Here is a 12,488-nt window from a genome sequence, read left to right on the forward strand (position 1 = left end):
AAGAAATCCAGACTAGAATAAACTCTGAGTCTGATCTTTCTGACATTTGGCAGTGATGGAAAGCGTGTAAAGCATACTGAGTAAATTGATTAAATGTGCTGTTACTGTCAACTCATCTGAGTTAAAAGTAAGAGTAAAAAAATCTCTAAAAATGTTATAAATGTTGTATGTGAGTACACACAGTCTTGATTGTGAACAGTAGAATTTGGGGTTGAACAAGGTCTCATAAAGGTCTCATAAAGGTCTCATAAAGGTCTCATAAAATGTAGTACATAAAGATCTAAAGACCCGCCAGCATGCTTGTGTTTAGATAATGATAATTCAAGCATGTTCATACTGTAGCTACATAGAGATTCCTAGAAGAAGAACAAGAAGAAGATTAATGTATATATTGCCTTTCTCACACCCAGGGTCTCATTACACTTACAAAAAGCATGAAAAAAACAAAAACAGAAGCTACAGTATATAACACTATGCATTTCCACTATGCACTATGTACTCCATAATCTAGGCTATGTATTGTATCATCGCATGTGGAACACTTTTTTTAATATTCTTATACTAACCGGAAGTATACACTGAATGCTCTTAATGTAAAAAAAAAATATATATATATATATATATATATATATATATATATATATATATATATATATATATATATATACTGTATATCACACAACATGAGCTATCTGGAAATTTGGTCATGCCAACTGGACTACTTTGTAGTTAGATCAAACGTTTCACTACTCATCCAAGCAGCATCTTGGGCATGTGGTACAGTAGCTCAGTGGTTAAGGTGTTGGACTACTGATTGAAAGGTTGCGAGTTCAAAGCCCAGGTCCACCAAACTGCCACTGTTTGGCCCTTCAGCATGGCCCTCAACCCTCAATTGCTCAGTTCAGCTAAAATTAGATCTGGATAAGTGCATCTGCCAAATGCCGTTAATGTAAATTTGTATCCTCTCCTCACTGAATAGCCTGGAGATAGTCAAGGAGAAGATGAGAGTGGGAGAGAAGTTAGGATGTAAAAATCCCAGAGAAGGAGAGTAGAGCAATACAAATTTGTGGAATCCTGCCAGCTTCCCTCAATGGAGAAGCTGCGTGGAAGATAAGTACAGTAAAACATTTCTTTCTAACTAGAAAGAAGTCCACCTGGATGACTGAGAATCTTCACAGACACATACAAACATGGGCTAATTTAAAATACATTTGTAAGATGTCTCGTCCGTCGGAGTGTATTCGGACATCTTGAATTTTTTTTCCTCATCTATTGTAACCCCATCTATGTTCCACATAAAAAGCTTACATAAGTGCACTTCTTCTTGTTGGAATTTTCAGTGTAAACACATTACTCACTCGAGTTATACTAGAAAATGGCATAGAATAGAATTCTGTACAAACCTAGAGTCTGCTCATTTCTGCTAAAGTCTCATAGCAGCTCACTGTCTGACTGAAGGTCCACACAGGTATATCCCATATAGCCTGTACAACCACAAAGTCACCAGGAAACACTGCTCAGAACACCATGTCATGGATAAACCATAAGCAACGGTCACACAGACTCTCTGCTGTCTACAAGAACTACAGGCACACAGGAGTATATACAGTAGTGATCAAGCAAACACACATCATGCATAATGGATCAAGGACAGAGGAATCCTGATGCATTTTCTACCTGCATACCTACAGTAAATTCTATTTTCATTCTAATTACAGTATATTCTTAGTCTATTTTTTTTTAGATAGGATTTAAGTGCAGGGCGAGATTAAAACACAGCAAAGTTGCAAAAAAACAACAGTTCCAAAGAGTAGTTGAGTACAAAAATGCAGGAATGCAAAAAAATAATGAGAAATAATGAGAAAGGTTCAAAATATCAGAAAATGCTAAATTAATTAAACATACATAGGAACACCGTGGAGAGTTCAAACTGTAATTCGATCAAAGTTCAGTGGAGGGCAAAACAGATACAAGAGAATACAACATTCAAGAATAACAACAAAATAAAAATACAAAAGCTTAGCAACGTCACGTCATATCAATTCGTAGGAAACTGAGCATATACCTCGCAAACAAGCACTGAAAGCCTAGACCTTCAGCAAGAAATTGAATTATTTAAAGTGTTTAACCCTTCTAGAATTACATGCATGTTTTTTACACTGTAAACAGTGCTGTATAACAATCCTGTAACAGTGAACCATGCCCTTGAGTGTGTAACCCCTACTTTTTTGACATGCTTTCCTCACACTTTGATCATTTTGGTTCCACCTCAACTCAGCGACTCTGCTGTCTCATTTTCTATATCACTAGGTGTTTAACAGCGGGTGTGGTGTGATGGAAGTCTGAGGATACAGTTACAGAAATCAAAAAGGATGACATGGAATGAAAAATAGACCACAGTTGGGAGTCACACATTTTTGCTATCCATAGGTTCGACCAGTTTCCCAGCATGCCAGAACTCAGGACTCTGACTATCCGTGCCAGCTGAAAACAGATGAAAATGTTGTTAAATGTGCCATCTGTGGTGTTGGAAACAGTGCCAAATTGACTGCAGGGTGTGATATTTGGAAAAAAAATGCCACTGAGGGCTAAGCAGCAGTCACTAGAGACATCATGGCATCTTTTTTTGGTCTGTGTGTCTGTGATCCAGTTCCTGCAATAAATCTGATTCAGAAAACCATAAAATAAAGCTGACCAATCAGAGGTTAGCTTTAATCTCAAGAGAAAATGCTCTCTGTTTGAAAAGTAGACATGGATTGCTTTCAGAATGGCCTCTTTTAAGGGTTCTTCAGGGAAACGTGGCTACTTCTGTAATCTAGACGTAAAGGTCGAGCAAATAAAAAGCTATAGACCTATAATCACTTCCTGTCTGGTTGAGCCATAACATGTTACACAGCTAAATGCGAATAGAATAAATAATAGTAAATAGGAGAAATATCACCAGACCATATATTTTTCTGACCCTTTTGGCTTGATTACTTTTCTTTTCCCACTCAAAACCACAAAACATTGTATTTCACAGTGGGTTTTTTTTTAATTTTGTTTTAAAGGTCACCGATTCCACTCTGAGAGAATGTTTTATTTGTTTTCACAAGCTTTGACCTTCGCTCTTTTTTTTCCTCCTCTGTTTAAAGAAAGTTGCGATGCTTGTTATCACCCAAGTCATGAGATCAACACTGATGAGTAATAAGCTTAGCGTAATGAAAACCGATGCCCCACTGCGGAAATTAAAGTGCCATATTATCTGTCACCGCAGAGATGACTACGATCAGTCATGTCGAGGAAGAGAAAAAAATAAATATCCCCATAACATTGAAAACCCATAATTGCACTGCGCACATTTCTCTGTGTAACACAATTAATCATTCTGCCTGATGACGACCAAACAGTTTGTAATCATTTAAGTCATGAGCATCTCACTGAGAAGGATGAAGTTAAGGACGCACGAAGCATCGAGCGCCTGTCAGAGTTTGTTTCTTTAAAGCGTTTTTGGTTAAAGTGGTCACGGCGTTTTCAAACATGGGTGTGAAGAGCAGCAAAATGATATAAAGGGACATCAAGCAAACTGGAGCTTAATTGAGCACGGCACAGTTCTGTAATTGCCTTCCTGTCACATTCACTTCCTCTATAGATGAATGTCGATGGATTTCAGCTCCAGCTTGACAATATTATGAGCTGTTGTGCCTGACACTAATTGTATTGACCTGTTTGGCTAGGTGCCTTGTTCCCGTACGAAGATTAACACTGATTCTGGGGGAAAATAAATAAATAAATAAATAAATAAATAAATAAATAAATAAATAAATAGTTCGCCAAAGAGTTGTCAGTGTCTGACTTATAATGATGCAACCATAACCTGTAACAGTTTCCAGCATCTGCCTGCCTTAATCTCTCAGTGTCTTTGCTACTTGAAAGCCATTTTGGACATCACCCCAACTGCTCTGGATGCTTTGTGATTCAGTTTGATCCTCATGCAATCCCAAAGGTTAGATATTCTCTCTTATTCCTAAACAGCTGCGACCTCAGATCTCGACTCTTTCATCTTCATGTGTGACATCAAAGCTATAGAGCTCTCGGAGGGCAACGTGGCTACAAATAACTGTGGAAAAATATAACCCCCAATTCTCAGCTGTATTGCCAGGTGTTTAAATGCATCATCACGGGGTAGGGCTATAATTAGAATGAATGTGGCACTTAGAGAAGTGATTTTTTTTTTTTTCATTCCCTGAGTACAAAGACAGGACGGAATTCCTCTGTTTCTGTCTTCCTTTTGGCCCATCATCAGCCTCTCATAGGACATGCAAAGACCTCGAAAACAGATCAGGAATACAAAAACGGTGTGAGATAGAGAGAGAGAGAGAGAGAGAGAGAGAGAGAGAGAGAGAGAGAGAGAGAGAGAGATTAGAAAGAGCAAATTAGAAAGAGTTTTTCTCATTCTCACTAAAGAATTAAATAGATATTTATTAATAATAATAAGAAGAAGAAGAAGAAGAAGAAGAAGAAGAAGAAGAAGATATAGGTAACATAGAACTATTTTAAAAGAGCTGAACATTGAAGAGCTTTTCACACTTGCAGTAGTTAACTCTGGGTCATTGCAAGCTCATAATTCTGGCTATTCAGACAATCTACTTACCAGCACATTGTTAGATGTAGAGGAAACCAGAGAACCTGTAGAGATACAGGAGAGGTTGTGTTTGACTCCACACAGAGTGATCAGGATATTAATGCTGGAAGACCTGCATGCCGTCATCATCATCATCAACATCATCATCATCATCATCATCATCATCAACGGTTTATTCTAAGTATATATTAGTATAAAAGATAAGTCATAAAAGATAAGTATAAAAGATAAGGCTTCAGCTACTACAATGGCTTCAGTAAGGCATCAGCACTGTTCTAGAGAGAGAGTGAGAGAGTGTGAGAGAGAGAGAGAGAGAATGAGTGAACCAGAAGCTCTCCAGGACCTTTGGAGTGGAACAGAAAAGAGTGAAATTGAAAGCTTGTGATGAAAGAGTTCTCTCTGGCCATCAAACAGGGCACGAAACACATTTTTCCACTCACAAGTTGACAGTTGAAATATTGATCCCTCTCTGTCCATTATTATCTAAAACCTCTGAGAAAGAGAGAACGGGAGAAGAGAGAGAGAGAGAGAGAGAGACCAATAGTCTGTGTCTGCTTATTTGAAACTTGCTAACATTCTGTAAAAGCGAGAAGGAGAGAGAGAGAGAGAGAGAGAGAGAGAGAGAGAGAGAGACCAAAGTCTGCGTCTGCTTATCTGAGACCTCAGAATACTCTCGTACACGACAAGGACACGAAAACATCTTCACCGATCCGCTCCAAAGTCATAACGTCGTTAATACTCAAAACACACTCTCATAAATCAGTGCGTGAGAAGCCAGCTGTGGGAGTAAAATGTGAAATAAATCAAATGCAATTGGACATAAATTCACCCCTGGACTCAACTCATGAGATGAGGAATTCCTCCTGCACTCCTTAAACTACATACTCTAACCTGAGAGTCAACCGAAATGTAATCAGTACAGCACAGCTTCATAGCTTTTGTCTTTTTCTCTCATGTCAAGTGGTGAGCAGACATTTTTCCCCCTCTTGTTCTTTATGCCTGTCAGTCGGCTCCTGATGGAATGATAGTGATGTCTTGATTCATGGTGGATTCTGCTGATGCCTCTCTGATAGTTGGACAGACAGTTGCTATTAAGCAAGCTATCTTCTCTCTCTCTCTCTCTCTCTCTCTCTCTCTCTCTCTCTCTCTCTCTCTCTCTCTCTCTCTCTCTCTCTCTCTCTCTCTCTCTCTCTCGACTAAAATTTGTGATGCTCCGGTTACATAATATTAGGGGGCGGATAAGGAATTAACATAAATATCGGCCTACCTTCAATGTCTGCTTAAACACTGGAAGGATTTTTCATTCTAATCAAATAGGAACTACACCAGATTCCAGTTTAATCAGAACATCTTGGTTTGTCCAATCCCACCTGCTCATGCAGAAAGTATAACCAAAACCAACCTGTTCTGATAGATAATATTTTTCATCATAAATGGCTGCAGTATTATTTTTTTTAGCAAATTTATCTGTTTCTGTTTCCCGAACATATTAGTCATTTACACCACAGTGACTCTCTCTATTTGTCCAGGAAGCTTTATATCTCCTACATAGACCAACAAGAGATCCAGTTGATTTGACAGTAAAAATGAACACATACGTCTCTGTTCGTTTTTTTCAGACCATTTTACATATTTTTTTTCATACAGTATATACAGATATCAGCCACTTATCATCATATACCTACATTTTGAATATTTTAATATTATTTTAATAAATGGTCCATTTTTTGTAACATCTTGGTGACGTGACAGACTCAGAGACAGATGGAAGTGGAGTTTAGCGTTTATGAAGACACTGGAAAACAGATCCAAATATAAATCATCAACAGGAACAGGAAAAGGCAATAAGCAAAAAAATACTTTGAGAATAATTTGGTAAATTCAAGAAACCAGCAGAATGCTTAAGCACAATGTAAAACATGATACGTTTAGGTAGCTGCAAGCTACACATAATTTTATTGTTAATCTATAGTCCATATTTACAGGGCTTATGAAAATCTGTCTTGCTCCGACCCAAATGACTTGACGGCTCCTGACTTCATAATTACAGTTTCCCAACTTGGAAGACATGAGGCACAGTGTGTCAGAAATTTATAATTTAAAAAATATATATTATGCTGTGACTAAAAAAGACACCAAATTATAAGGTGACCATAAATATTCTTCCCCAGACTTGTTTTAGGTACAGTAACTAAAAAATAATGCATTTCTTGGACCTTTCTGTTTACACCCAAATATTGGTCAAAATGCAATTAAATCATTATCTGCATTTTGTGTGTGTGTGGGTGTGTGTGTGTGTGTGTGTGTGAGAGAAAGAGAGAGAGAGAGAGAGAGAGAGAGAGAGAGAGAGAGAGAGCAGTCAAAAACATTGTCAGGAGCTTGATTGACACCAGTTGTTAAACATGAACATGGAAACCAGTCTAAAAAATACCCAAACACAAATGTAATGTAAACTCATCTGAATTTTAAAATAATTTCCTGTTTTTGCCTTTTAGTTGTGATCCAAGGAAAATGCACCTATCAGTGTTAAAAGGCAATTTAGAAGCCACACAAAAAGCACCACACTGTTTAAAAAAAGAAAGACTGTAATTTCATTTAATCAGCTAGATGTATTGAAACTCTGAAGGCTTCTATTCAATATAATTTTAAAGAAAAGAATTTGCAAAAGATTTTTAATCCACCAGAAAAATATGCACTTAGGCACATCAGGAGGTCTTAAAATAGTAAAGTAAATTTGGAGATTTTTAATTTAACTTAATTTTATTATAAGGCCATAAATGAAGAAACAATATTATTTAAACGGTGGTTAAAAAAAAAAAAGTCCTTTTTATTTACAAGAGGAGGGAGACTATTTGTCCTTATAGGCTACTGAGGCTTTCACAGGCTTTTACAAAATGCTGTATTAAAAAATTATAATAAAAAATGAAAGTATTAAAATTCTTTTAAATCCCACCAATTATTACGATATCCCAAGATGACATGAAACTTGTGGCACAGCCAGAAATATGAAGTGGAAATGGCAAGATATAAACAAAACCAGGACGGAAAACATATCCTTAATACATTAAGCACATTTTGTAAGAATGCTTCGCAATCACTCGCTTCATTATAGAATGGAGGACTTCAGCTGAATATTATAGACATAAAGCTATAACCCTGACACTTATACTGAAATTCTTTCTGACCAACTCAGCATTGCTTGATTCTTTAGTGTTGTAAATCTTATCGGTCGATCAAAAACACTGCAGCTTCAACAGAAGCAGGATAAATGGAGAATCAGGAGACTAATAGCCATGGCGTAACCAAAAAAAAAAAGATTTATCGTGTAACAGAAGCAGAAATACTTTATTAATCACTGGAGGGAAATTGGGTCCGTTACCTCAGCTCTAAGCAACCAAAATAAGAACACAAATCTAGAATTCTATATAAAAAATATTATATACAAAAAATTTCTAAATAAAGCTAGGATTTAAATAACTATACACGTAAAGGTGTATTGTTGCACAGTGAGATATGTTGTTGTACAAATCCGATGGACACAGGTAGGAAGGTTTCCTGTGTCGCTCTGTGGAGCACCTTGATTGGAGGAGTCTGTGACTAAGCGTACTCCTGTATCCGTCAAGGACATCATGGAGCAGGTGGAAGATTTTGCATTTACAGCATTTGCCTGAGACGGCCAGTAGTTTAGACAGGATCCTTCTTTCTGTCACTAAAGTCAGAGAGTCCAGCTCCACACCACATCATCACCGGCCTTATACATGAGTCTGTTGACCTTCAGAGACAAAGATAGATAACCAAAAATCCAAACACGAAACAGAAAACAGTCGACATTTATACTGATCTGGACACTCACATGTGACGATATACAGTAAATAATTATTAAAGCTAAGATAAGAGAAAAGGCCTAAACAAAGACAAGAAAACATTATGACCTAGAAAATAGATACAGTGAATGAGTAAAGATCAGCCATGTATACTGTATATTCTGGGAATCATTAATACGTGCTAATCACATTAAATTGATTTATCTTAAATGATAATATTATGGCAAAATGAGAAAAAAAATGTTCTACAACAGTATACAGTTATAGCAGAATAATGATTTAGATTCTGATCCAGTGTCATCCAGATGATGATAGGTTTAATTTTGAGTGTGGTTTAATCTCAAAGTTCCTCATGTCACCTCTGGCTGGCTTATTATGGATAAATCTAAATCCTATGTGTCTATATGCTGTCAAGATATAAGCTATTTTAAATATAAGTTTAAAATAGTTTTGAAGTTTAAGACTGCTTTTTCAGTTCCAAGCCAGAATCACACTAGGCAGAACCTAGTTATTTTCATAGTCTGGGATGTCCAACATGGGATCTTCAACTGAGATTTTATTGCTACTCAATCAGAAAACTTCACAATCACTCGCTCACTGCTGCTGAGGACAGCATCCACATGGACAGCCTAAAAGTTTGCCCTGAGGTTGCTGGGGATTGTAACACAAGGATACCCTAAAGATGGCTGTGGACGTTCTCATGAATCAGTTGGACAGTTGCTTGCTAAAAACTACCCTCTAGTCTCTCTGGCTTTCTCATTAGGAATAAATCTATCTGGAAACCTATGAAGCTGTTGTTCATTCTCAAAAGCGCTATATAGAATATAAAGCGCAACACAGTATAAAATATATAGACAGTAAATTGAATTAAATTGAATAGAACATGTAAGCAGAAGGTAGTCATTTTCTTTACTCTTTATAATATGTCTGTTATAGAATTCTATCAGTCTATCGAGTAATAATGTTGTAAAAAGAACTGCACCAAACGAACATTTCACTCAAGCTTTTATTTCTGTTTCTCTTTATGTTTTAGGTGGAATGGCTGAAGAATGATGAACCAGTCAGCACACTTGTTGACGTTCATTTTGATGCTCGAACAAATCACAACCTTATTATTAACGAAGCACGTCTCTCAGACTCGGGAAATTACACTTGTGTAGCCAGCAACATCGTGGCTAGAAGACGTAGTGCCTCAGCTACTGTTATTGTTTATGGTGAGTTGACGAAAACAACGAAAATACGAATGGTCATGTCATTCTATGAATTTATCTACTGAAGTGGAACAGCACATACATTGAGTAATAAACAGACTATAATACACGCTCGTCATTGTACATCGTTGTCTATTTTAAAAGTCTGTTTTCTCCATATTGATCTATATGCCAATACCAGTTATAAATCATAATCTGTGGCATGCGACACGGCACATCTTTATCATTTTTCAAACAGCTAATGGGTTAGACTGAAAGGCGTGATGGAGAAACGGCTATGTGTCTATGTATCAGATTGGTTTTGATCAGTTGTGCAAACAGCATATGTAAAGAGTTAATGATCCTTTCACATGCTGAATAGCCAGGCATTACAGGCTTCAAGCACCTTTATAAGTCTTCCAGTGTATATTTTCAAGCAGATGTTAGCTAAAGCAAGGCGGATTGAGTGCACTGATGGCTTCAGACATGAGCTGTCATAACATGCTAGATCAAGCAACGCTAGCTTTTAGTGGGCTAGTGAGGCAACTTTTTTTTATCAATTATTTCTACCTATAAAGAAGTAATCTGACAATGCATGGAAATACTGATCTCAAAAAAAAAAAAGAAAGAAAGAAAGAAAAAGAAATTTGCAAAATGTATGCTCTGAATGAGTCAGATACTGTTTCTATAGTCTGACTTATCAGCCTTAACCTCAGCAATGGACATGTAAAATGTTTTACCTTGTTCTCCATTTAATTACTGTGGCTTGCTTTTGCAAGAGTAACCAGACCTTAAAGGAACAAATTAAACTTTTAATTATAATGTGGTTGAAACTATGGAATTAGATAGATCTAATTTTTTCAGAGTTTTCAAAGTTTTAAACTTTTAACATTTTAAATATGCATACCAATTAATCTATGAGTTATATACAATATATATCCAGCTTTCTAACAAAAATAGATTTTTTTTGTATACTTTTTATACTTTTGTTTTGTTTAAAATGTTAGGTGAAAAGAAATGTTTTTTTTTCTAGATGCAGTAATATCAAGATACTTTTTCACAAAAGGAATTCATATTTTAAAATGTATTATTTAAAAGATTTTCTACACTAAAGTGTTAAATAAACGTCAAAGTTTTATTTGTGAAGTTCTTATTCACAGTGTCATATGTTTTAAATTCTGTTGAAGACTTAATGAACAGTTTTAAGTAACCAACAAATGAAAAAATAAAAGAAATGTTAACAAATAAAAGAGATATAAGCTGATTTTCCAGTGATTTAGTCATTATTAATCATAGGTGTTGCACAGGAGTGTGCATTAAGTTGAGCTAGGTATCTTGCACTTATGTGGGATATGGTAGACTAGAATTTAAGGTGCGAGTCTACAGATCGCTCGACTTTCAGGTCCACCAAGCTGTCGCTGCTGGGCCCCTGAGCAAGGCCCTTAACTCTCAATCGTACAAAATGAGCTAAAAACGTAATTGCTCTGGATAAGGTAATGTAGGATTCTGACTTTTATACTATTAACTTGACTCAGTTGGATCTCAGATCTTGCCAGTAAAATTGTTAGTTTGAAAAAATAGAGACTTTGAAGCACTTCTATAAGTCTAAGATAAAGGTGTCTGCCAAATGCCATGAAAGTACATTTTTAGTTGTTAGTATTGCACCTACTGGTCGAAAATGGAACTGCAACAACACTAATAAAGATCTCCTGGGGCAAGATTTTCCTGCCCTGTGATCAAACTTTTAACATTTTCAGTGGAGCACAAGGAACAGAATGAACATTAAAGTTAATAAGTGGGATGTCAGACTGGGCTTTTAAGTTTTATAAGTTTTATTAAATATTTTATAATAATAATCAGCAACGTGTACATGTAGCACATTCAATGTGTCTATGATGTACAGAAGATTGGGAGAGGAAAAGGAGGTAAGGGTTATGGATAATGTTTGAAAAGACCATAAATGTGTTTGAAATATTTTTTTTTCATTCAAAATTTAGAGAAAAGAAGTGAATGTGTCTCTCTTCCAATGGGCACATTTCTATGGCTGCTTTTAGTCTTTTTCTTGTGTGTTCTTTTTTGAGAGTTTGGTAATTGTGCTCAAACCTGTCAACACACTTGAGGGTATGTCTGCAGTTAAAACTGCTCAAAACAAGCTGATAGACTGTGCACTGGATGACTATATGTTGTCGAATCTCAGCTATCTATTTTAGGGTTATGCTAAAAATTCACAAGACAGTTGGCTAGAGCATATACAGTATGATATAAGTCAAGTGTGATAGCCTCTCAGTGTAATTTTGTTTGAGGCTTCGTCATTATTAGTGTCGTCTTGCCTCACCGACATCGATGGTCACAACTCGTTGCTGTTTTTAGAGAGTTGTTGTATTCTGTAACAGAATGTACCTTTTCTTTTATAACTGATGTTTATATTTTTATTTTGTGAGAGATTTAATAGTTGAAACCCCAATACTTTACATTTTGTTCCATTTTCTTCATTAAGACAAAATCTGTGTCTCATTGCTACATCACTGTATATAGTATACAATTAAGTATCTTTCCTATGCTGTCATAATCTCGCTTGTCAATTTCTCCATTTTTCCTTCATTTGTTAGTGAATGGCGGGTGGTCTTCATGGTCTGATTGGTCAGACTGTAGTGTGCCTTGTGGGCGGGGTTTTATAAAACGCACACGCACATGCACCAATCCGGCGCCACTAAACGGAGGAGCGTTCTGTGAAGGTATTTCAACACAGAAGAGCAGATGCTCCTTACCCTGTCCAGGTGAGCTGTCACTGTATTTATGTGTGTGTATGTTCTCTATTAGATCATCAGAATGTAAATGATGTGGAATTGA

The 12,488-nt window shown here is 36.4% G+C and overlaps 1 protein-coding gene across 2 annotated transcripts in view; it reads left to right on the forward strand.

Moving 5' to 3' along the window:
• unc5da (unc-5 netrin receptor Da) overlaps positions 1 to 12,488 on the forward strand; it is a 198,458-nt gene that overhangs the window by 152,388 nt on the left and 33,582 nt on the right. For both annotated transcript variants that reach the window (XM_060890757.1, XM_060890758.1), the window contains exons 5-6: positions 9,482 to 9,662; positions 12,248 to 12,415. In XM_060890757.1, coding sequence (XP_060746740.1) covers positions 9,482 to 9,662; positions 12,248 to 12,415 — 349 coding nt within the window. The remainder of the gene's footprint in view (positions 1 to 9,481; positions 9,663 to 12,247; positions 12,416 to 12,488) is intronic.

Source organism: Tachysurus vachellii, chromosome 17, assembly GCF_030014155.1.
Source record: "Tachysurus vachellii isolate PV-2020 chromosome 17, HZAU_Pvac_v1, whole genome shotgun sequence".
Taxonomy (NCBI): Eukaryota; Metazoa; Chordata; class Actinopteri; order Siluriformes; family Bagridae; genus Tachysurus; species Tachysurus vachellii.